The sequence below is a fragment of the Pseudochaenichthys georgianus genome, unplaced genomic scaffold (genome assembly GCF_902827115.2).
Source record: "Pseudochaenichthys georgianus unplaced genomic scaffold, fPseGeo1.2 scaffold_308_arrow_ctg1, whole genome shotgun sequence".
Lineage (NCBI taxonomy): Eukaryota > Metazoa > Chordata > Actinopteri > Perciformes > Channichthyidae > Pseudochaenichthys > Pseudochaenichthys georgianus.
The window spans coordinates 278,369-302,968 of NW_027262958.1; the positions used below are offsets into that span (position 1 = coordinate 278,369).

General features: G+C 43.0%; 8 protein-coding genes across 8 annotated transcripts; all 8 read right to left on the reverse strand.

The window, feature by feature from the left end:
- Positions 1-1,185: 1,185 nt before the first annotated feature.
- On the reverse strand, positions 1,186-1,582 carry LOC117442147 (late histone H2A.L3). The gene has a single exon (XM_034078149.2). The coding sequence runs from the start codon at positions 1,567-1,569 to the stop codon at positions 1,186-1,188; it is 384 nt and encodes a 127-aa protein (XP_033934040.1). The 5' UTR covers positions 1,570-1,582.
- Positions 1,583-2,454: 872 nt separating this feature from the next.
- Positions 2,455-3,073, reverse strand: LOC117442164 (histone H2B 1.2-like). Its single transcript, XM_034078167.2, has one exon. The coding sequence runs from the start codon at positions 3,046-3,048 to the stop codon at positions 2,671-2,673; it is 378 nt and encodes a 125-aa protein (XP_033934058.1). The 5' UTR covers positions 3,049-3,073; the 3' UTR covers positions 2,455-2,670.
- Positions 3,074-5,068: 1,995 nt separating this feature from the next.
- On the reverse strand, positions 5,069-5,421 carry LOC117442183 (histone H4). Its single transcript, XM_034078184.2, has one exon. The coding sequence runs from the start codon at positions 5,418-5,420 to the stop codon at positions 5,109-5,111; it is 312 nt and encodes a 103-aa protein (XP_033934075.1). The 5' UTR covers position 5,421; the 3' UTR covers positions 5,069-5,108.
- A 101-nt stretch (positions 5,422-5,522) lies between these two features.
- On the reverse strand, positions 5,523-10,086 carry LOC117442125 (histone H1-like). The gene is made up of 2 exons (XM_034078129.2): positions 9,021-10,086; positions 5,523-5,599 (listed from the first exon to the last, which is right to left on the reverse strand). Exons 1-2 carry the CDS (start codon positions 9,671-9,673, stop codon positions 5,557-5,559), a joined length of 696 nt encoding a protein of 231 aa, XP_033934020.1. The 5' UTR covers positions 9,674-10,086; the 3' UTR covers positions 5,523-5,556.
- On the reverse strand, positions 7,703-8,225 carry LOC117442156 (histone H2A-like). The gene has a single exon (XM_034078158.2). It carries the CDS (start codon positions 8,165-8,167, stop codon positions 7,784-7,786), a length of 384 nt encoding a protein of 127 aa, XP_033934049.1. The 5' UTR covers positions 8,168-8,225; the 3' UTR covers positions 7,703-7,783.
- Positions 10,087-15,489: 5,403 nt separating the features above from the next.
- Positions 15,490-15,873, reverse strand: LOC117442160 (histone H2A-like). The gene has a single exon (XM_034078163.2). The coding sequence runs from the start codon at positions 15,871-15,873 to the stop codon at positions 15,490-15,492; it is 384 nt and encodes a 127-aa protein (XP_033934054.1).
- A 2,791-nt stretch (positions 15,874-18,664) lies between these two features.
- On the reverse strand, positions 18,665-18,994 carry LOC117442188 (histone H4). The gene has a single exon (XM_034078189.2). The coding sequence runs from the start codon at positions 18,985-18,987 to the stop codon at positions 18,676-18,678; it is 312 nt and encodes a 103-aa protein (XP_033934080.1). The 5' UTR covers positions 18,988-18,994; the 3' UTR covers positions 18,665-18,675.
- A 3,779-nt stretch (positions 18,995-22,773) lies between these two features.
- LOC117442148 (histone H2A-like) lies at positions 22,774-23,172 on the reverse strand. Its single transcript, XM_034078151.2, has one exon. The coding sequence runs from the start codon at positions 23,164-23,166 to the stop codon at positions 22,783-22,785; it is 384 nt and encodes a 127-aa protein (XP_033934042.1). The 5' UTR covers positions 23,167-23,172; the 3' UTR covers positions 22,774-22,782.
- Positions 23,173-24,600: the final 1,428 nt, after the last annotated feature.

Genomic DNA, 24,600 nt, shown 5'->3' on the forward strand with positions numbered 1-24,600 from the left:
GATGAATGATGTGAAATATAATCAAGTGTTGAATCAGACTTTAGTTCCACCTGGAGTAAATCCACCAGCTACCCTGCAGTCTACAAAGTACTTCAGACTAGCTGCACCTTCACCAGCTACCCTGCAGTCTACAAAGTACTTCAGACTAGCTGCTCCTTCACCAGCTACCCTGCAGTCTACAAAGTACTTCAGACTAGCTGCACCTCCACCAGCTACCCTGCAGTCTACAAAGTACTTCAGACTAGCTGCACCTTCACCAGCTACCCTGCAGTCTACAAAGTACTTCAGACTAGCTGCACCTTCACCAGCTACCCTGCAGTCTACAAAGTACTTCAGACTAGCTGCACCTTCACCAGCTACCCTGCAGTCTACAAAGTACTTCAGACTAGCTGCACCTTCACCAGCTCTGAGAACACTTTCATGATCAATCATTATAAAACATATATATATTATTCTGAAATGGACCAATCTGCACAACGACTACTTTCACTGTCTTTCACTATATTTAGATGAGAATACTTTCTACTTTCACTTGAGGAACATTTTGAATGCAGGACTTTTACTGAAACAAAGTATTCCTACACTCTGATACTTCTACTCAAGTACAAGATCTGAGTACTTCTACTTTTACTCAAGTAGCCTACAATATCGATTCCTTAAATAATATTAGGACAGAAAAGCGTTTCAGTTCACATCACGCTCTGAACACCTGAGCGGCCCGTTCTAGCGGCTCAGTCTGTCCAGTGACTCCGCAGCTAACGAACGCACCGTAGATAATGTAGCTGACCCTCATCCCGAGCAGCAGAGTTCGACTCGAGCACACAGCTCGCGCTTCATATATTAAAAAATAACACCATGCGCGTCATGATGGCACAGAACAGCTCACGACCGCAGATTATTTCGGAAATTAGATAACATTTAAATTATATTTGACGCAACTTTAGTTACATTTTCATGACTTTTCCAAAACGTTTTTTTTCCATAACTTTTACAGGGCCTGCAATTTACATTTTGAATTGTCCAGGTTTTCAATGACCTTACGAACTCTGTTAATAGTGCAAGGGGGGAGATTACTGTTCTGGGCCTTTACGTAGTTGTGTAGTGAAGAGAGGAATGTTCTTTAGTTGGAAGTGGGTGGCTCTTAAAAGAGCCTTTGGGGTGATGGTAGAAGCGGGTTCAGGGTGCTCACTTCTTGGCAGCCTTCTCGGTCTTCTTGGGCAGCAGCACAGCCTGGATGTTGGGCAGCACGCCTCCCTGAGCGATGGTCACTCCTCCCAGCAGCTTGTTCAGCTCCTCGTCGTTGCGGACGGCGAGCTGCAGATGGCGGGGGATGATGCGGGTCTTCTTGTTGTCCCGGGCGGCGTTTCCAGCCAGCTCCAGGATCTCAGCGGTCAGGTACTCCAGCACAGCGGCCAGGTACACCGGGGCTCCGGCACCGACACGATGGGCGTAGTTACCCTTCCTCAGATGCCTGTGGACACGGCCGACGGGGAACTGGAGCCCGGCCCGGGAAGAGCGGGTCTTGGCCTTCGCCCTAACCTTTCCTGCACCTTTTCCGCGACCAGACATTTTCTACGTGATTATTCTTCGACGTTAAGAAGAAAGTAACTCGGTCACAGTTCTCACCAGAGTATATATAGGAGCGCAGCTGTACGCTCATTGGTCAGATTGACCCGTAACTGTGATCGTCCAATCAGAAAACAGCTCGGTCTGCCGCCTGAATTCTTTTCAGAATGAGACGTTAAAGTTTACATTTGAATTTTCTGAAATAGTTTTCACCCGTTCAAAGATGAATATAAACTCCTGTAATTTAAGAAGCGAAAGTCTCAATGTGTGGAGAACATTAAGACATTCATAAAGGTGTAATACTTCATGTTTATTTACAGTGTGTAATTAACTTATTAAATAATATATTCCGTATTATAACTCAAATGACACACCCACCTAAATACATGCAGCTGTAACGTGGGCTAACCATTTAACGGGAAAACTTATTTGTGTAGATTGTAATTTGTGTAATGTCTACTTTTGTTATCTTTAATATTTTGAGGACATCTCTTATTTCATATGTGTATTCATACAGATCTATAACGTATGCCTTCTCAAAATGTATATAGTTCTATTTGATTTTGATTATGTTGCTAGTTATTCTTCATTCTGTGTCTTTGTATGCACCAAATATACCAAAGCAAATACCTTGTATGTGTTAACCTACTCGGTAATACAACCTATTCTCATTCCTACACATACATTATTATTATTTATCCTGTAAATATAATGTATAATGTCCTTTATTGTTTTATGTTTCATGTGGAACCTATATGCTGCAGGTCTCCCTTGAAAAAGAGATATATGATCTCAATGGGACCAATCTGGTTAAATAATGGTTTGAAATGAAAATGAAATTATATTTGCAGCACTTAAGATACAATATAGCTTTATTTGTTCAGCATTAAACCATGTAGATAGACAGAAATTGAAGTGATATACAACAAGTTCAGAGCAAAGTATTAAATAAATGGTGTTAATTTGTACCATGTATAATTTTAGTTCTATTAAAAAGGCAACTATGTTGACGTATATCGGGACACTTTGAAAGAGGAAAGCAGCAGTAGATGGAGTGGGTGGCTCTTAAAAGAGCCGTTGGGTTATAGCAGCAGCGGCAACAGGTTACTTGGAGCTCGTGTACTTGGTCACGGCCTTGGTGCCCTCAGACACGGCGTGCTTGGCCAGCTCTCCGGGCAGCAGCAGGCGGACGGCGGTCTGGATCTCCCTGGAGGTGATGGTGGAGCGCTTGTTGTAGTGAGCCAGACGGGAGGCCTCCCCGGCGATGCGCTCAAAGATGTCGCTCACGAAGCAGTTCATGATGCCCATGGCCTTGGAGGAGATGCCGGTGTCGGGGTGCACCTGCTTCATCACTTTGTACACGTAGATGGCGTAGCTCTCCTTCCTGGACTTCCTCCTCTTCTTGCCGGTCTTGCTGGCGGTCTTGATGACCGCCTTCTTGGAGCCCTTCTTGGGCGCTTTCACGCTGGCTGCTTCAGGCATGATCAACGGTTGAGGGTTCACAAAGTAGAATGGACTCACCGAGAGACAGCGAGGTCTATTTATATTCATACGATGCAAATGATACTGTGCTGTTGCTCGCACGGGATTGGTTGAGTACTGAGCATGCGCAAAACAAATCACCCTTTGAGCATAGTTTTCGAGAACAGAAGAGAAACATGTTTTTTAATTGAAATCTAAATAATGAAATAAAACCAAAAAGACTTGATACGTTACAGTATATTGTTTGTTCAGATTAAGATAAAATATAAAATGGTTGAAGAACTTGGTCTTTTAAAAACTGAAAATGATAACCTAAATCAAGAAATATGATATCATACATAAACAATCAGATACTATATTACCCAACGCAATCTAGTGCAAGCCATTCAAACTGGGCAACAAAGAAAGCATGTCATAGTATTTCTAGAGATGACATGAAGGCTTCCCTGATGCCTTTCTAACAAACCTGTAAATGTCTGAATTGAATCGAGTGTGTGCATGAATGCAAATGTTTGTAAGTGAAGGGCTTTCTTGTATTTATATATGTGGTTGATGCAGTAAGCTAATGATTCCATGTGGAGAGAAGGGCTTTAAACGTAATCAATAGGCTAGGGAAAAGTACACATTAGATCATACATACCCTTAGACATTTCCAAAACCTAATGTAAATATTGAAACAACAGAAAAGAGGTGAGAGTGGACAACAATGCTAACAATATTTGAGACATTTGTTTTTGGATGTCTGAAGTCTAATCACTAATAGAGCATGGCATGATGACGACCTGGCAGGACATCTGGAGTAACTGAGTGGAGAGATAATAACATCATTTAAATCTGTCAATGTCAAATAATATAGGTGAATGTAGAATGTTGTAGATCAGGACTCAATGACACCATATTACATCACATGAAATGTGAGACTTAAAGAATGTGGGAAACATAATTAGTTGATAATGTATGGCTATGGTTTAGAAGATTCAGTGTAAGAATAGAAAGAATGAACGTGGAAAGGGAAAAAGGGGTAAGACTTGTTTGGTGATGAATTAGTTCAGGTTAAAAGGGCTTTTTAATGTGAATGAAATTGGTTTAATATAAGCCATACATGTTTTTGGTTGTAATAATTATATGAGCTGTCTTTTACTATTACTGCTGGACATCAGCTTGTTGGAGCTGGTTGGTGTGGTTTCTTGATGAAATGCTTGTAATTCATTTCCTCCACAGGTATGACTGGAAGTTCACAGGCCCATCATTGAGTTAGGTGTTCATCCTCAAATTCAGGGAAGATAATACAGACCTACTTATTTCCATGATGAAATGTTTAGCCTTAAACGCATACATGTTGGTGCCTAAAACACCGTTGTCATTTCATATGTAAATCAGTCCTGTTATCTAAAGTGATAAAGTGTGATATCTGACAAGTTATCTGTTCAGGACAAGTTGATATTTAGATTTCTGTTATACTCACAAGATTATAGAATTAAAATAGAACAAATACCTGAAAGTGTTCAAAAGTATTTTGTAACACAGGTATTGTGTGATATGCTGGATAGTCCCTCAAATACAATTGAATAACCGAACAGGGGGAAGACCAAGATGCAGCACTGCAAATGTCTTCCAGTCATTCCTCCGTGCAAAGCCGGCGTAGAGGATGAAATTCCTCTGGTGGAGAGCCCACTGATCCCGGTGGATGCATCCCAGAGACATACGCCTGCGACACAGCCTCTCGCAGCCAGTGTTTACCCAGTAGTCCCCTCGTTATAATGTTAAATAAAGGAAAGCGTGAAAGTTGGTTTATCCACTCTGTTCATGTGATTAATACAAAACACTTCACTTAAATTCTAGTATAATTTTTTAAAACATCATATTGCATTATTCTACCTTTAGTAATAAACGGGTAATAACATGGATTTTAATAATTTATCTATTTTCAGAGTAGGCATTTTGATGAATTAGTAAAGGATCAAAAATGTGTTAATAAATCAGTGAATCACAAGGACAGAGCTCTCAAAGTGAGGTGGGCGGCTCTTAAAAGAGCCTTTGTGTGTTTCAGTCAGATGAGTTTATCCCCCGAAGCCGTACAGGGTGCGGCCCTGCCTCTTCAGCGCGTACACCACATCCATGGCGGTCACCGTCTTCCTCTTGGCGTGCTCGGTGTAGGTGACGGCATCACGGATCACGTTCTCCAGGAACACCTTCAGCACACCGCGGGTCTCCTCGTAGATCAGACCGGAGATACGCTTCACTCCGCCGCGGCGAGCCAGACGGCGGATGGCGGGCTTGGTGATGCCCTGGATGTTATCACGGAGCACTTTGCGGTGGCGCTTAGCGCCTCCTTTGCCGAGTCCCTTTCCGCCCTTTCCTCTTCCAGACATAATTGCAGAGCTATGATGTACTCACTATGGATATCGGCCATATTTAAAGCTGATATGCGGACGTAGTTGAAGACACCCTGGTTAATTCTAGCCCGCCAGTTTGTTCCGTTCCTTTGTTCCCTCTCTGCTGCTCTTTTCACACACCGTGAGCCGATGCGTTTCCGGTTACGACAACCATCCTTCAAAATAAAAACCAGCAAATGGTTAATCTAATAATGTCATTTGTATCTCATTTATTTAGTGCGTGTATTACACCATTTTAACCTCCAATATTGCATTTTATGGGCCTGATGCCAACCAACTGCTATTTAGTATTTTTATATAATTATTTCACATTTAAATGTAATGTTTACATAAACTTATATATTAAGATATAGTTAGAAATTGTATATGTATCTTAAAGTTAGTGATATTGTATTATTAAAACTGGTTTGCATGTTTCTCAAATAATTCCTCAGAGACGGAGTTAGGGTGTGTAGTTTTGTAAAATATTATAGCAACTCAAAGATATTGTTAAGGACCATGGGCGCTTCCATTGCTCCGGGACTTTTCCAGTGACGTCACTGAGTGGGTACGGCTTCCTGGGCCAAAGCTCAATAACAAACAACATGGCGTGCAATGCACCAGTAGTTTACATTACAAGAAAACGGTCGTCGTCAGGAGTTTATTGTATTGCCCCAGGCTGCACAAATGGATTTTATACGAAGAAGGAAGAAGTACATTTCCAGCATAGGCTGCCACTAAAGGATGAGAAGCTGCTCAAAGTCCAGTCTGGATGCCTGGTTCAATACAAAACATCGGATTTGAAGCCAGGATCTGTTCCCACAATATTCGATTTCTCAACGTATGCAGTCGGGAACACCGACCGTCCCAGCACGTCGGCCGCGCAAGACAATGACAGTGTCAACAAACGTGAAGTTCGAGCCACCAAACGAGCTGCTTCAGCTGCCGAGAGAGAGGTACATATTGCAGCACTACCAGATTACTAGCTCACACATGTATTTACTGACACAGTGTGACCTTATTAATTAACGCAATCGTGTCCAAACTAAATGGTAGCTATTATTATGACGTACAATAGAGAATTGGGGGTGTTCTATAGCTCAACTAATTAAACTGGCATACACACGCTCATCTGTCGAAAACAGCCCTAAAAAGGCTAGTATTGCTGGACTAGGTGTTCAATGGATGGAATTGCAGGACCCAGAGCGCACGGAGCACAGAGCGGACAGCAGATAACGGAATTGCAGTTGTATTGCTTATAGATTATCAGAACATTTCAAAGGGGACACAGCCCCATTGGATATTAACCTATGGATTAACTACATCATCGATTTTATCGTTGTAATGCCATTGAAGACCAGTTTAGACCAGACAATGAGGAAGGTAAGCCGTTAGCCTGGCGTATGTTAGTACCTAGCGCCACTTGTTTTGATGTACGTTTTTGTTGATAACCTCGCGAGTTTGTATCTTTCAGTGTTGAGGTGGGCACCGTTAGATTCTGTGTCTCCTTGCGATCATAAACGATGTGTTGGTTAGCATTTTTCGCTCGGGGCTAATTCAGAGGCTCACTGTTAGCATTGTGTTTTTTTAATTTTTTTATTCCGGATCGTATGCCACTCTATTCGACCGAATCGGTTCATAAGCATAGGCCATGGGATGCCTGGTAACTGTACATGCTTCCACATCAATGTCATCTCCCGACGAATAGTCAAATTCATCGTTCAAAACGTCGATCTCATTGCAAAATTCCTCCATCGCTGCCATATCTGCTACGTTGTGTATGGATACCTGGAGCGAAGATCCATCCAGTGACGTCACCATTTAGGACTCCCCTAATGGCAGCGGCCTGGTCCCGGAATTCCCCACCCGGCCGGCGGATAATTAATTTTCTTTTGGCGAGTAATATCATATACAATAAATATTACGATCAATATCCATTGTAAAATGAATAAACTACCGGAATATTATAACTGTAATTGGTGTTTCCTTTCCCCTTTAACACAAAAGTTTGAGTACCCCTGGTCTATGAATTGGTTATTCATGCAGGTGCTCAAGGTTCAACACCCAAGGGGGGGGGGCATATTTTGTCTTCTACTATGCTGATGTTAAATAGGGAGAAATTGTCCCCACCACTGTTTATAACAAAGTGATGCCCATGGTAATAACAACGAAGACCTTCACAGATCAGTTGATTCTGCAGTATGACATGTTGTACACCTCAATACATATAGAGCAGGGGGGGAGATCACTGTTCTGGGCCTTTGAGTACTCGTGTAGTGAAGAGAGGAATGTTCTTTAGTTGGATGTGGGTGGCTCTTAAAAGAGCCTTTGGGGTGTTGGTAGAAGCGGGTTCAGGGTGTTCACTTCTTGGCGGGCTTCTCGGTCTTCTTGGGCAGCAGCACAGCCTGGATGTTGGGCAGCACGCCTCCCTGAGCGATGGTCACTCCTCCCAGCAGCTTGTTCAGCTCCTCGTCGTTGCGGACGGCGAGCTGCAGATGGCGGGGGATGATACGGGACTTCTTGTTGTCCCGGGCGGCGTTTCCAGCAAGCTCCAGGATCTCAGCGGTCAGGTACTCCAGCACAGCGGCCAAGTACACCGGGGCTCCGGCACCGACACGATGGGCGTAGTTACCCTTCCTCAGATGCCTGTGGACACGGCCGACGGGGAACTGGAGCCCGGCCCGGGATGAGCGGGTCTTGGCCTTCGCTCTGGCCTTTCCTCCGGTCTTGCCTCTTCCTGACATTTTCTGTTTAGGTTAGCAGAAAACAATACTTCCTCAACGTTTGGTGGTGGGCTATATAGTGAACATCTGACCGCTGATTGGTCAGGTCGAGTGGTACTACCATCGACCAATCAGAGAAGCGTTAGTCCATTCACTGTGTCAAGTACAATAGACCTCACATAATTAAATCATCGAATAGCATATACTATAAAATAGATCTGACTATACACATATACTCAAACAATATAGTGTATTCTTAGAGAAATATTTTAAAATAAAGTATACTTTAAAGGATCAAAGTGAAGCACACTATAAGATAGTTTGGCATGCTGAAGTGACAAAACAAATTTAACAATGTGACCATTAAAGAATATCCAATATAATCTAATTTAATTATTAAACATACAAAATAAAGTAAAATAATTAATGTATTATCAAAATCAGGAGCTAATCCGATCTCCTCAAGTAAAAGTGAATTAATGTGTAATAATATAGTCACAATTATATGTAGCATTAAGTAAGTTTCGATGTACATTTATATGAAGTTGTATAGGCCTACACAATATGTACATAGGGTTTACACTATCAAGGATATGGGAAAATGTGTATGTTGTGAGTGACTGTCAGAGGAGCCTTCTGTGAAGTGAATGTCTACTAATATAGCAACATAATAAAATGTGTTGTAAAATTAACTAACTTATACGATAATGATAAATAACCACAATGTCTTCTGGTTTTTGCAAATGAATATGCAGCAGATGGAAACAAACTGTATGCAAAATTATAATATTAAAACAGGAGATGTGCTCTTTTGGTGTGTGTGTGGGTGGCTCTTAAAAGAGCCTTTTGGAGATGAAGGAGAGGATCTGTTTACTTCCTCGATGATTTCCTGGCTGGTGCCTTCTTCGCTGCCTTGACAGCTGGTTTAACCGCCTTCTTCACAGCTTTCTTGGGGGTTACTGTCTTCTTGGGTGCTGCCTTCTTGGGGGCTGCCTTCTTGGCCGCCACCTTCTTCGGGCTCTTAGTGATCTTCTTCACGGGGGTTTTCTTGGCAGCAGTAGCAGGCTTCTTCGCTACCTTCTTGGGAGTTACTGCCTTCTTGGCTGCTGGCTTCTTAGCGGCGGGTTTCTTCGCTGCTGCTGCTGCCGGCTTCTTCGCTTTGGCTGCGGGCTTCTTCGCTGCCTTCTTGGGCTTCTCGGCGGCCTTGAAGGAGCCGCTGGCTCCGGTTCCCTTGACCTGCACCAGGGCTCCATTCTCGAGTAACCTCTTCACGGCGCGTTTAATGTGAGCGGTGTGTTCGTAGCCCTGAGCGGCCAGCGCCTTCTTCAGAGCCTGGTAAGAGATCCCTTTACGGTCCTTGGAGGCGGTGACCTCTTTCAAGATGAGCTCAGAGGCTCCGGGACCAACCTTCTTGGCCGGCTTGGCTGCCTTCTTCTTCGGAGACTTGGCTGGTGCCTTTGCCGGTGCCTTTGCTGGTGCCTTTGCCGGGGCGGCGGCGACTTCAGTGGGAGCTTGTTCTGCGGCCATGATGCTGTCGGGAGGATTCTCGGTCTGATGAGAGGATAGAGAAATCCCAGCGAAGAGAGGAACTTAAACACACCATGAGAACCGTAGAGACTCAACTCAGTAGCTCACGCAGGAGCTGCAGAAAAACTGTGCCACTTTGTGCTTTCTCTTCAGCTAAAACTGTACAAAATACACATTTAGAGAACGAGTTGAATTTCAAAAGTTAATCGAATTGATAGCGGATTACTTAATCTACATATAGAAACCAAATAAAGCTTTAAATATTGTTGTGTTTTAATTGGGAAGCCTTTAAACCTCCTAAAACTACTGCCGTGAGAAGGACTAATCTGCGACTTTTTCCTATAAATGATCTCCTGAACAACTTAAAATGCTTCATATTCTCAATAAAACTAGTAATATAGTTAGGCGAGATGTGGTTTTAAAGACTCAAGGTGAAAGAACGCAGTAGTTGTAAACAATTGTTTGTTAAACAGAGGTAATTCTGCTGTCTGCAAACACACTCCCATCAGGACAGGCCCTGGCTGTGTTCTAAATACAGTCTTTGTTACCCAACAGTGAGAGACCTTCATTTAGCACAGCTGTTCTCATGTACATCACAATACAACTATATTTATATAGTAGTATGATTTATAATAACAATCTGAAATGTGTTAGACAGATTATATATCTAACCCTGTAATGACAGAAAGGCTCTCATGCAGACATGTACTCCCTCTGGTAGTATATGAACTCCCTTTTAAAGAGGAACCATGTGTTGAAACACTGAATTCCTGCAAACATCACTCTGTATTATGCCATTACATATTTGGTATGTCCCAATACAGTTTATGTCGAATGCAGGATGCCATCCGGTCAGTTTTGCAATTTGTTACAGAAAGAGTAGACATACGTGTTGAGCGGTTCCTTTAAAATATTGCATTTCAGGTTCTTAATATTAAGAAGATAAGATAAGAAGTACTTGATTGATCCCAAGTTGGGAAATGTTTGTGTTGCAGCAGCATAAAAGACATGGCATTGTACAAAAACAATTAAAAGACAAGAACTAAACAAGAAAGTAGAACATGTACAGCAAAGAAATAATCTACATAACACAAATGTCTTTACTTTTTGTGTTAAGTTTAATTTATTTAAGGGAAATCAATTAAGTTGCATTTGGCAGACAAGACAAAACAAGAAGCCAAATGTAGAAACCCAACATTACCTTGATAAAATACAAACAAAATGTAAGGAATTATAAATGTGTTCAGCTTAATTTTCAGCATTGACACAAAACAACCAATTTAAGGACTAATTAAAAACAAAACAAACATGTAGTTTGTATTTGTGTTCGGTTTATCATGGGACCTTGTCGATATAATTACTGTTAGAAAAACAACTATTAATCACAAAATGCTTCACTAGATATAGCTAAACCCTCCCAAAAAGCCTATACATATTATTCAGGTGGATTCCTAATACACAAATACATGTCACTGTTTTATAGGTTCATATAAAAGCATATACAAATGTGTTTGCTGACTTAAATGTTAAATTACATTCTCTTTTGTTCAAACTGCTTATAGCGTATACTTCATGGTGACATTAAGGCCATAACGTGTCGGACAATCACGAGGAGAAAATGCTTCTCTTCTAAAATAAGCCACAAGCCAAACATTTTTTCTTTTTTAAAACACTGAACAAAAATATTAACACAACACTTTTATTTTTGCCACCATTTCTCATGAGCTGAAATGGTATGTTATACCAGTCTGGTTTCAAGGCAGGTCACTCCACAGAAACTGCTCTCATTGCTGTCTCTGAGGAAATGCAAACGGCTAAAGCAGCCTCCCTCTCCTCTGTCATCATCCTGTTGGACCTGTCTGCTGCATTCGACACGGTGAACCATCAGATCCTCCTTCGCACTCTCCAAGAACTTGGAGTTTCAGGCTCTGCACTTTCCCTCCTCACCTCACACCTCAAAGACCGCACCTACAGGGTAACTTGGAGAGGGTCCGAGTCCGACCCTTGTCAATTAACTACAGGGGTCCCTCAGGGCTCTGTTCTTGGTCCCCTCCTCTTCTCCCTGTACACAAACTCGCTCGGATCAGTCATTAGCCCGCATGGTTTTTCATACCACTGCTACGCTGACGACACCCAATTAATCCTGTCCTTCCCCCGCTCAGAGACCCAGGTCGTCGCACGCATCTCTGCTTGTCTAGCTGACATCTCTCAGTGGATGTCTGCTCATCATCTCAAGCTCAACTTTGACAAAACTGAACTGCTTTTCCTTTCGGGAAAAGATTGTCCCACTCTTGACCTGACCATCAACATCGGCACCTCTGCTGTCTCCCCGACTCAGACTGCAAGGAATCTGGGTGTGACCCTAGATAACAACCTGTCCTTCACTGCAAACATCGCTGCTACAACCCGCTGCTGCAGATACACGCTCTACAGCATCAGGAGGATGCGTCCCCAGCTGACCCAGAAAGCCACGCAGGTTCTGGTCCAGGCTCTCGTCACCTCACGCCTAGACTACTGCAACTCCCTCCTGGCTGGTCTACCTGCATGTGCCCTCCGACCTCTGCAGCTCATCCAGAATGCAGCGGCTCGTCTGGTCTTCAACCTTGCTAAATGTTCCCACACCACGCCGCTCCTCCGCTCCCTCCACTGGCTTCCGGTAACTGCTAGAATCCACTTCAAGACACTGGTACTTGCGTACCATGCTGCGAATGGATCTGGCCCTTCCTACATCCAGGACATGGTTAAACCGTACACCCCAGCGAGTGCTCTACGCTCTGCATCAGCCAAACGACTCGCTGCACCCTCGCTACGTCACCGTGTACATCGCTGATTTGCTCCCCAACGGCAGCCATTACGGCGCTCACAACAACAACAACAACAGCGTCGGGTCGATGATCGTGTTGCTTTTAATCACACGAAGCCAGAATAAATTGAATAACGACTTCTCCAACCTTATGCTTTTCTCCAGAGTGCCGTGGTTCATTGTTTATTAATGTGTTTCTGCAGCATTTACCGACCGCTGCAGTGCTGGCTGCTCTTCCACGGGAGTTTATTCTCCCGTTAGCTCCCGGTTAGCTCACACTGCAGCGGCCGCTCTAAAGTATTCACTGTCCGACTCACACAAGCAGCTGATGCATATCCCCAGTTCCCCTTAGCCTAAGTGAATGTGTGTCAGTCTGAATTGACACTGTTTGGCATCACAACGCTGTTATGAAAGTTTCTCTGGTATCAAACGGGTGATGTTACCATAGCAACCGAAGCTAAACTGACTACTTGCATCCGATAGCTGCAATAATACAAAACAACACGTCTGCCTCTCTCCACAATGATCGATAACAGTGAACGGATGGTCAAAGTAAGGCACAAATAAACAGAATCACACGAAGCCTGGTTAGTGCTGCCTGACTTTATAAAGTGTGTTTATAGGCACTACTGCTTGTAGGCAGGCATGACAGTCGACCCATGTCCAGGGGAGGTGGGTGTAGTTTCCTGCACGCCTCGACGTAACGGCAATGTTCAACTTTTGACGCCTCGGCAGAGGCGTCAGCCAATCGAATCATATGCCAGTACAAGCTCTAGCCAATCAAACCGCTGCTTGTGTGTCAGGGGCGGGAGATTCATGTGATTGGTTGTTGGTCGAGTTTCAGACACGCCCGCTGGCAAGCGGCGTGCGTTGAGGCTTCCAACGCTTCTGCCCATTCACTTTGAATGGGGTGACGTCACTTTTAGCCGAACTGCATTTTGGGAAGCGACGTGGAGTGTTGCTGGCGTAGCTGGCGTCAAAAGTTGAGCAATGTTCAACTTTTGATGCCTCGACGGAGGCGTCAGCCAATGAAATCCCGTTTATGCAAATATGCCAGTACAGCGCTAGCCAATCAAACCGGGTGTATGCTGGGAGAGACTACGCAGGTCTTTCCTCATATTCCAAAAAATGGAGGAGAAATTAATTATAGCAGTAGTGAATCACCCGGTGCTGTATGATCAGTCTCTGTTCATCTACCGGGATACAAACCGGAGGAGCCAGGCATGGAGGGAGGTGGCAGAGACAGTGGGTGGAACTGGTAGGTGTTCGCCAGTTTGGGGAGTTTATATTATATGATATTCTGAACAAACTGTGCTGTTGTATTAGCTGTAACGTGTCTCTACTGTAGGCTAGTTTTATTATATGTACAGGACTTTGGCTCGACCAAAAATCGTTTATAAATGTTTATAAATGTGCTATATAAATAAAACTTGATTTGATATATCCAGTGTCCTTAATTTTAACATTGAATGGACAGCTTGCAGGCATAGACAGTATATTTAGCCAGCATGGAATGTAGCATAAAATAGCACCATAGACATTAATGTCATTAATGTTCATCATATAAAGTGTGAATGTAAAACCTTTTATGCAAATGACAGTGATAAAGGGATTTGCTTTTCATTAATGTAGGCATAATTTAGTCAATTCTTCAAGTAGTTCAACAAATTAACTTTATTATTTCATTTCATTAGAGGAAAGACGTGACAAGGTGGAAGTCTCTGAGGGACAGGTTCCGGAAGGAGAAAGCTAGGGAGAAGGAGGCAAAAAGAAGCGGGGCAGGGTCGTCAGGGGGATATAAGCCCTGGCGTTTCACGGCAGTGATGGGTTTTTTAACCCCATTTCTCATTGACTTTTGAAGGAGTTTTGGGTCTACTTTTCTCCGCGCCGTTCCTAATGAGCTTGCTTTAAAAGAAGAAACACTCAAAACAACCAGGACGTTTTAATCGTTAACGGTAATAATGCAATACATATAATACATTACCATACGAAGCCATATCATATGAGTAATGTCAGGAGTATGCCTACTCCTGGCCTTGTTCACAGGCTGCCCCGACCTCCCAGTCCGGGCCGCGCGTGAAGAGAGAACGAAGCAACCAGTTGCACGTCCCAAAACCAACAAAGGGGTGGAGTTTCATTTGGGAGATACCAACACGCTGTCTCACAGGGAATTATCGCGGGCAGCTTTGAAAGCCACAGGTGTTGGGAAGGCCTGCAGGATGCACCTCATTAAAAATCAGGGGAAATGCCCCTCCCTATTTGCAAAGCCTATCGATGGTTTAACCCAGAAAACATTCTCAGGGATAATCTTTACACTCAAAACAGAAATCACCATTAATTCTGCATCTTCCTTCTTCACAAATAGCTTAAAACACTCTTTTGATAAACAGGTAAACAGTCTCTGTCTTAGTCTTAGTCTCTAAGGTAAATTTAGAACAGATCAAAAATGTGCGATTAATTTGCGATTAACTATTTTAATCGACTGACAGCCCTAATATTTATATACTTTATATAGGTCGATACAGTAGCCCCTTTTTTTTAAATAGTTTTTATAGGTGTTGCTATCTGTTTTGTGTGGCGTGGTTCGACAAGTCAATGCATTCATTGGGTGGTATCAGAGAGTTACACGGGTCTGTAAATGCAATGAAAACAGTTGGCCACAGCAAATCATTTATATTAAACATGTAATTTTTACTTGTGAATACTTCAGTACAAAGGATGCATTGAATAATTTAAGTGATATATAAATCATTAGTCAAAACAGGGCTACATTTGATTTAATTAAAAGGTATAATATGTGGTAAACTGAAGAGCCGTTTGGGAGCCGGAAGAGCCGGAATTCCCATCACCTTCCCTGTCGATGCTTCATTTGCACATCACTAGTGAAAAGTATTCAGCCTGCTGTACAATACAAGGGTTAACAACAGTAAGTAAAGGAGTAATCTCTTTTAGTTGGAAGTGGGTGGCTCTTAAAAGAGCCTTTGGGGTGTTGGTAGAAGCGGGTTCAGGGTGCTCACTTCTTGGCGGCCTTCTCGGTCTTCTTGGGCAGCAGCACAGCCTGGATGTTGGGCAGCACGCCTCCCTGAGCGATGGTCACTCCTCCCAACAACTTGTTCAGCTCCTCGTCGTTGCGGACGGCGAGCTGCAGATGGCGGGGGATGATGCGGATCTTCTTGTTGTCCCGGGCGGCGTTTCCAGCCAGCTCCAGGATCTCAGCGGTCAGGTACTCCAGCACAGCGGCCAGGTACACCGGGGCTCCGGCACCGACACGATGGGCGTAGTTACCCTTCCTCAGATGCCTGTGGACACAGCCAACGGGGAACTGGAGGCCGGCCCGGGAAGAGCGGGTCTTGGCCTTCGCCCTGACCTTTCCTGCACTTTTTCCGCGACCACACATTATCTATGTAATTATTCTTCAACGTTAAGAAGAAAGTAACTCGGTCACAGTACTCACGGGAGTATATATGGGAGCGCAGCCGTACGCTCATTGGTCAGATTGACCCGTAACTGTGATCGTCCAATCAGAAAACAGCTCGGTCTGCCGCCTGAATTCTTTTCAGAATGAGACGTTAAAGTTTACATTTGTATTTTCTGAAATAGTTTTCACCCGTTCAAAGATGAATATAAACTCCTGTATTTAAGAAGCGAAAGTCTCAATGTGTGGAGAACATTAAGACATTCATAAAGGTGTCATAGTTAATGTTTATTTACAGTGTGTAATTAACTTATTAAAGAATATATTCCGTATTATAACTCAAATGACACACCCACCTAAATACATGCAGCTGTAACGTGGGCTAAACATTTAACGGGAAAAAAATGATCATCAGTTTTAACTTATTTGTGTAGATTTTAATGTGTGTAATGTTGTGGAAGTTCACAGGCCCATTATTGAGTTAGGTGTTCATCCTCAAATTCAGGGAAGATAATACAGACCTACTTATTTCCATGATGAACTGTTTAGCCTTAAACGCATCATATGTAAATCAGTCCTGTTATCTAAAGCGATAAAGTGTGATATCTGACAAGTTATCTGTTCAGGACATGTTGATATTTAGATTTCTGTTATACTTACAAGATTATAGAATTAAAATAAAGAACAAATACCTGAAAGTGTTCAAAAGTATTTTGTAACAAAGGTATTGTGTGATATACTGGATAGTCCCTCAAATACAATTGAATAAACGAACAGGGGGAAGACCAAGATGCAGCACTGCAAATGTCTTCCACCGTCATTCCTCCGTGCAAAGCCGGCGTAGAGGATGAAATCCCTCTGGTGGAGAGCCCACTGATCCCGGTGGATGCATCCCAGAGACATACGCCTGTGACACAGCGTCTCGCAGCCAGTGTTTACCCAGTAGTGATGTGCCGGTCGCGAAGGAGCCGGCTCTTTTAAGTGAACGACGGGAGCCGGCTCTCGCCCGCGAACGCGCCGGGTTTTTTTTTTTTTTGCGGAGGGATCTAAATCGGCATGAAGGCACATTGTGCAATGTGCAACTTATCCCGCTTATTACATGGCCATATTCTCAACAAAGTAACGACATGACTCCCAATATTAATTGAAATGCTTTTATGGATTTAGAAAATGATTTTATTGATTTAAAAAATAGTTTTATGTATTGATTTAAATTGACATGCATCCGCTAAGAAAAGTAGTCCGTTGTTACTGTTTGAACTAAGGTAGCAACGGCAGGAACTGCTTCGATAGCGTTTTTGAGGAGCTTTTTGATTAAAGATTTGAAAACATCATTGCTTGCTTTAAAAGTAGCACAATTCATTATGTCAAACCTTGGGAAGTATCTAGATATCCTGCCCTAATGCCAAAGGAACTGGCAACTGAAAATGTGTTGCCGTTTGATGTCTATGTCTGGACCACTGCGTAAAAAGGAGGGTTTCTGCCCGTTACTTCTCTTCTTACTTCTATAAGAATAAAACACGGAGGACGGAGATCTCTTTTTGTCCCCCTCTTCTCCCCGCTGCAGCCCAGCAGCTGATCTCAGAGCTCCCCTCTCCTGCAGGGGGGCGTGGTCAGCTGCAGGGGGGCTGATTCTGTGAGCTGCAGCTGACCACGCCCCCCTGCAGCTGACCACGCTGACCATGCAAAAACAGCGCTGGAAAGAGCGAATAGAGCGAAATGAGGCATGGCTAAAATGCAGGATCTTTTTGGTATTTTGAAAAAAAACCTATATGTATATACTTTATATAGGTCGATACAGTAGCCCCTTTTTTTTAAATAGTTTTTTATCAATCAATCAATGTTTATTTATATAGCCCAATATCACAAATGTTACATTTGTCTCAGTGGTCTTCACAGTGTGTACAGAATATCAGTATGACAATACGACACCCTCTGTCCTTAGACCCTCACATCGTACAAGGAAAAACTTCCGGAGAAACCCCACAGTTTAAAGGGAACATGGGAGAAACCTAAGGGAGAGCAACAGAGGATGGATCCCTCTCCCAGGACGGACAGACGTGCAATAGATGCCGTGTGTAAATATAATACATTTGCAACATAGGTTTTATAGGTGTTGCTATCTGTTTTGTGTGGCGTGGTTCTACAAGCAAGTCAATGCATTCATTGGGTGGTATCAGAGAGTTACACGGGTCTGTAAATGCAATGAAAACAATTGGCCACAGCAAATCATTTATATTAAACATGGAATCTTTACTTTTGAATACTTCAGTACAAAGGATGTATTGAATAATTTAAGTGATATATAAATCATTAGTGAAAACAGGGCTACATTTGATTTAATTAAAAGGTATAACATGTGGTAAACTGAAGAGCCGTTTGGGAGCCGGAAGAGCCGGCTTTTCTTGGTGAGCCGAGCCAAATGATCCGGCTCACCAAGAAGAGCCGGAATTCCCATCACTATCACCCAGTAGTCCCCTCGTTATAATGTTTAATAAAGGAAAGCGTGAAAGTTGGTGTATCCTCTCGATTAATGCAGTACAAACCACTTTACTTAAATTCTAGTATAATATTTTTTTTTAATAATTTTGCTTTACTCTACCTTTAGTAATAAACAGGTAATAACATGGATTTGAATGTATTATCTATGTTTAGAGTAGGCATTTTGATGAATTAATAAAGAATCAAAAATGTGTTAATAAATCAGTGAATCACAAGGACAGAGCTCTCAAAGTGAGGTGGGCGGCTCTTAAAAGAGCCTTTGTGTGTTTCAGCCAGATGAGTTTATCCCCCGAAGCCGTACAGGGTGCGGCCCTGCCTCTTCAGAGCGTACACCACATCCATGGCGGTCACCGTCTTCCTCTTGGCGTGCTCGGTGTAGGTGACGGCATCACGGATCACGTTCTCCAGGAACACCTTCAGCACACCGCGGGTCTCCTCATAGATCAGACCGGAGATACGCTTCACTCCGCCGCGGCGAGCCAGACGGCGGATGGCGGGCTTGGTGATGCCCTGGATGTTATCACGGAGCACTTTGCGGTGGCGCTTAGCGCCTCCTTTGCCGAGTCCCTTACCGCCCTTTCCTCTTCCAGACATAATTGCAGAGTTAAGATGTGCTCACTCTGGATATCACCCATATTTAAAGCTGATATGCGGACGTGGTTGAAGACACCCTGGTTAATTCTAGCCCGCCAGTTTGTTCTGTTCCTTTGTTCCCTCTCTGCTGTTCTTTCACACACCGTGAGCCGATGCGTTTCCGGTTACGACAACCATCCTTCAAAATAAAAACCAGCAAATGGTTTCACAACTTCACATTTTGACACAAGCAATAAAATCATCTAATAATGTCATTTGTATCTCATTTATTTAGTGAGTGTATTACACCATATTAACCTCCAATATTGCATTTTGTAGGCATGATAGCAACCAACTGCTATTTCGTTTTTTAATAGGCTATAATTATTTCACATTTAAATGTAATGTTTACATTGTGGTGCCACGTGATGGGACATAATTCACCTCTGGTTATTGTGTTGCAACACGGACCCGTTAGAGAGGGCACCGGAAGCTAGGTTAATTCATGCTAGCTTCACAACAAGTAATAAGCTAATGTCTTAACCTGTCTGAATGTTCTTTGATAATGAAGTGTGGAGTTCCATACTGAACACACCGCCTCCGACTCCTATTCATCGACTCTACAACATAAACTTATATATTAAGATATAGTTAGAAATTGTATATGGATCTTAACGTTAGTGATATTGTATTATTAAAACTGGTGTCATGTTAGTTTTGTCAAATATTATAGCAACTCAAATATATTGTTAAGGACATGTCAAACTTTCAGAGCAATTGAAAGTACATTTCTTATAAATGTTGTCATGACCACAAAATACAAGGCGACCAGGCAAAACCACATATTGTGAAACAAATAAAGATATGTGTTCTGTTTTATCCTCAACTTATATATTTTTAGTTAAACATTTATTTATTTAGTGTTTATTTATTGCTGTATTTATTTCTGTTATTTTAACATGTATTTATGCATTTATTTATGTTACTTATGCCATGTTCTGTCCTCAATACCTGGCTGCAGTGCTCGTTGTGTGCTAAAGGTTCAAATTCAGCAAAGGTCTATGCCAGGGCTTCTCAAACTCCGAACCGAACCCTGTGTCCCATTAAAAAAAATAAAAAAATAAAATCTGATTCTGATGCAAATTAAAGTGGACCTATTATGCTGTATTGGAAACAATATATTGTAGGGCAGGGGTGGGGAACCTCCGGCCCCCGGGCCGTATACGGCCCGCGAGACCTTTTGGTATGGCCCTCGAGGTCATTTATAAACACACGCAAAAAAGAACAAAATTAAAGAAATCTAGACCGCAAACAAATTAAACAAGCGAGTACCTGTTTTTCCTGGCCAAGGTCAGGGTCCTTGAACACAACACGAGCATAACGTGTCATCACGTGGTATATGTCTCGTCTGACAGGGATGCAGTTCTGACGGAGAGCACCAGAACACGGCTCCGGGCCGGGACTTCACAAATCACAGTACCCATAAGGAGCCGTACACATGCCGCAGTTTTTGCGTGGCTGTGTCTTTAGTTGAGAGCCCAGTGGCGATCTGTTCATCTGTCATACTGATCATAGGCCTACAGTCAATAACTTTGTTGTTATTAGCATCTGGTTAGCTAGCTATGCTAACGAATATAAGAAGCTTTTCCTACAACCAGTGAGGTAAAGGCACATCTTTATATGATCAGTATAGTTCTAAAAAAATAAGAGACTAAAGGAAAAACAGGTATAAAATCCTATATGACAGTAAAAAAAAGTTGTTATAAATGAACAAGAATACAGTTTGAAAGGGGAGTGATTTGTAAAATATCCATAAAGAAAAAGAAATCTGCTTCCAGTTCTGTTTCATCTGGGTGTTGAGAGATGTATCCATAGATCTCTTAGTTTTGCTCTCAAAGTGCACCAGATTGATGCTTTTAACTTCAACATTTAAAAAAAAAAAAAATCTCCCCCCCCCCCCCACTCACTTAAATCATGTCTACATTGATAGGAAAGTCATGGTGAGATATCTGGATGGTTGCTTTTTCTTTGCACAGCATGAAAGAAAGGCCAAATGAATGGGCTGTGATTTTAGTATTTTTAAGCAGAGGTCAATCATTTGTACGGCCCTCGGAGGATGTTGACAAAATGTAAATGGCCCTTGAGAGGAAAAAGGTTCCCCACCCCTGTTGTAGGGCCATACCTAAACAAAACATGTCTGTGAAGTTTTTTCGCTAAAATAACAAACAGTTCACCCATTGTAGCCATGCCTCAGACTGCTCATACCCCTCTTTTTGCAGTCTTGTTTTGGGTCCTTAGCTTAAAAAAAAAAAAGAGGAGGCGGAGCTAATGCCTGATCAGAATTCTACCGGAGATAAAGTTAAATTCTGCTGTGATAAAATGCCATCCTGTTTTAAACCACATCAAAGTTTATTTCTGAAACAGTATGGAGCTCAAATGCTTTTTCTCTTGCGGGTTTTTCACAAGGTGAGTTCCTTTTTTTATTTCCTGCTTTTTAAACACATGTGCTCTCCAGTACAGGTTAGCTCTGAGTGTTAGCGAGGCTTGCTAATGTAAACAAAGACGAGATTACGTCCAAAACACGTCAGGCATTGTTTCTGATAGCAATTTTCTGTGGGTCCGCCGCCGATTTGACGTCTGATCGGCAGGAAATCTGTATCCGCTCGTTTTTTTTAAATATTTGGGTACGGAGGAAAAGAGAGAGGGTTTTATTTTCTGACGCTGGGTGAGTTTCCCGACACACCGGGGACACATATTTATGTATAAAAGACATCACAAAGTGCATTTTGCATGATAGTTCCCCTTTAATGTATATGTTCTTGTGTCAGACGCGTTGTGAGAATGAACGTGCATATATTTACTATATTTACGCGAGCATGAAACGCATTTAAGTTAACCACAAGTTTACCTTGAATTTCTAATACTTCTAATGCCATTTCTCCCACTAATTCGGGCCATCATACTGTATGTATGTATTGAATGTGTGTGTGTATACAGGGGCGCCGTTTACCTACAGGCAAGTGCTTGGACCAGATGGGAGCCCCCAAATAAAGTAGATTAATCCAATCCAACTTTATTTATATAGCACTTTAAAACCTCCTGACCAAAGTGCTGTACAGAGATACATAAAATATAAAATCACATGGCTCAGCTCACAAAACATAAAATAAATAAATCCATTTAAAATAAAAGATACAAACACAAAACAAACCAGAATAAACGTAAACATTTCAAAATAAAAATTAAATATTGAGAAGGTCCACAGCAACAAAAACATGAAACACCCTTTAATGTACTGCAACGACACGTCGGTAAACCCCCTCAAGGGGGCCCCATTTATAGCGCGCCGAAACCGCTTCTTAATTCGTTGCTCTGCTCCGGGGGTAGGGGGGGGGGACTTTACTGGCATTGATCCGGACCATTGACCTTGTATACAATTCACAAGTGAACCTTTAACAAAAAAGTTTGAGTACCCCTGGTCTATGCATTGGTTATTCATGCAGGTGCTCAAGGTTCAACACCCAAGGGGGGGGCAGCATATTTTGTCTTCTACTATGCTGATGTTAAATAGGGAGAAATTGTCCCCACCACTGTTTATAACAAAGTGATGCCCATGGTAATGACAATGAAGACCTTCACAGATCAGTTGATTCTGCAGTATGACATGTTGTACACCTCAATACATATAGAGCAGGGGGAGATCACTGTTCTGGGCGTTTAGGTACTCGTGTAGTGAAGAGAGGAATGTTCTTTAGTTGGAAGTGGGTGGCTCTTAAAAGAGCCTCTGGGGTGATGGTAGAAGCGGGATCAGGGTGTTCACTTCTTGGCGGGCTTCTCGGTCTTCTTGGGCAGCAGCACAGCCTGGATGTTGGGCAGCACGCCTCCCTGAGCGATGGTCACTCCTCCCAGCAGCTTGTTCAGCTCCTCGTCGTTGCGGACGGCGAGCTGCAGATGGCGGGGGATGATGCGGGACTTCTTGTTGTCCCGGGCGGCGTTTCCAGCCAGCTCCAGGATCTCAGCGGTCAGGTACTCCAGCACAGCGGCCAGGTACACCGGGGCTCCGGCACCGACACGATGGGCGTAGTTACCCTTCCTCAGATGCCTGTGGACACGGCCGACGGGGAACTGGAGCCCGGCCCGGGATGAGCGGGTCTTGGCCTTCGCTCTGGCCTTTCCTCCGGTCTTGCCTCTTCCTGACATTTTCTGTTTAGGTTAGCAGAAAACAATACTTCCTCAACGTTTGGTGGTGGTCTAGAGAGTGAACATCTGGCCGCTGATTGGTCAGGTCGAGTGGTACTACCATCGACCAATCAGAGAAGCGTTAGTCCATTCACTGTGTCAAGTACAATAGACCTCACATAATTAAATCATCGAATAACATATACTATAAAATAGATCTGACTATACACATATACTCAAACAATATAGTGTATTCTTAGAGAAATATTTTAAAATAAAGTATACTTTAAAGCAGGCCTATTCAAATGGCGGCCCGCGGGCCAGATGCGGCCCAGAGCCAACTCCCGAGTGGCCCAGCCTCTCGTGGCCAAATTCCTACACTAGTACAGACCATGAACGCAACACTCCGCGTTGCTAGAAACCACCAAACCACAACGCAGCACGTTTTTTGAAAGTGCATCTAGTGGTGCTAGTAACGATGGTCCTATGATAGCAACTCTAAAACATGTCTCTCTCAACTCTGAAGTGTAAACAAAGACAAAACGGTCATTGATCTTGTGGAGCAGATGCGCGAGTCATTGCCCAAGTCAAGCTGGACCTTTTCGCGACCGACTTGAGTACGGGTCGGATGCTGCATTTTCCGACGCTCCACAAACACATCACATCCCCGGCACAAATCACGGATGTGATGACAGATTTCATTGCGAGGTTGAAAGAGAACTTTGGTCAATTGGATGGACTTGCTCTGCCCACCGAGGTGATGGGCTTTGTCAGAGACCCCTCCACTGTTGCAATGGAGGGGGGCGTATCCACCAGAGCAAAGGAAGTGGTCCCCTCCATCGACGAGGGGAAATGTACACTGAAACTTATTGACATGCATTCATCCGTAACCGGATGCCCCAAGCGCAGCGCACTAACGGGCCAGCGAAGTTTTGGAGTGACGTCAACAAACGGCAGTTCCCTTCGTTCAGAAAGTAGCGATCTGTGTGCTCAGTATGTTTGGATCAACATACAAATGTGAGTCAAGCTTTTCACACATGAACTCAATCAAAAGTAGCACTCGCTGCTCCCTGACTGACAGCACTCTTCACCAATGTTTTAGGATTGCATTGACATCCTATGAGCCAAAAATCACTGCTCTTGTTCAAAACTAAAAATGTCACTTCTCCCATTGAGAAAGTCAGCGATGACAAATCACACATGCGGTGATAGTAAGCACCTAGTTTACCATAGTAGACGTGTAGTGTAGTATTCATTCATGTTAGTTACCCTTATCCCTTGTTATGGGTTTGTGCACTGAAGGGTTTGACAGTTATTTTTGTATTTAAATGCACTTTGTAATGTGTCTGGGTCGAAAAAAATTATCTGAATATTTTACTTCTAAAGCGAACACATGTAATGCTACAACTGTGCACTTTTTTTTGTATGCACTGATGCCTCAGATTCTGTTAAATT

Bases quoted from the DNA above. Each gene is read 5' to 3' on its own strand.
- LOC117442147 (XM_034078149.2), bottom strand. From the start codon at position 1,569: ATGTCTGGTCGCGGAAAAGGTGCAGGAAAGGTTAGGGCGAAGGCCAAG.
- LOC117442164 (XM_034078167.2), bottom strand. From the start codon at position 3,048: ATGCCTGAAGCAGCCAGCGTGAAAGCGCCCAAGAAGGGCTCCAAGAAG.
- LOC117442183 (XM_034078184.2), bottom strand. From the start codon at position 5,420: ATGTCTGGAAGAGGAAAGGGCGGAAAGGGACTCGGCAAAGGAGGCGCT.
- LOC117442156 (XM_034078158.2), bottom strand. From the start codon at position 8,167: ATGTCAGGAAGAGGCAAGACCGGAGGAAAGGCCAGAGCGAAGGCCAAG.
- LOC117442125 (XM_034078129.2), bottom strand. From the start codon at position 9,673: ATGGCCGCAGAACAAGCTCCCACTGAAGTCGCCGCCGCCCCGGCAAAG. The intron at 5,600-9,020 runs GTAAACAGATCC...TTTATTTTGAAG, and splicing joins GCCAGGAAATCATCGAGGAA to GATGGTTGTCGTAACCGGAA.
- LOC117442160 (XM_034078163.2), bottom strand. From the start codon at position 15,873: ATGTGTGGTCGCGGAAAAAGTGCAGGAAAGGTCAGGGCGAAGGCCAAG.
- LOC117442188 (XM_034078189.2), bottom strand. From the start codon at position 18,987: ATGTCTGGAAGAGGAAAGGGCGGTAAGGGACTCGGCAAAGGAGGCGCT.
- LOC117442148 (XM_034078151.2), bottom strand. From the start codon at position 23,166: ATGTCAGGAAGAGGCAAGACCGGAGGAAAGGCCAGAGCGAAGGCCAAG.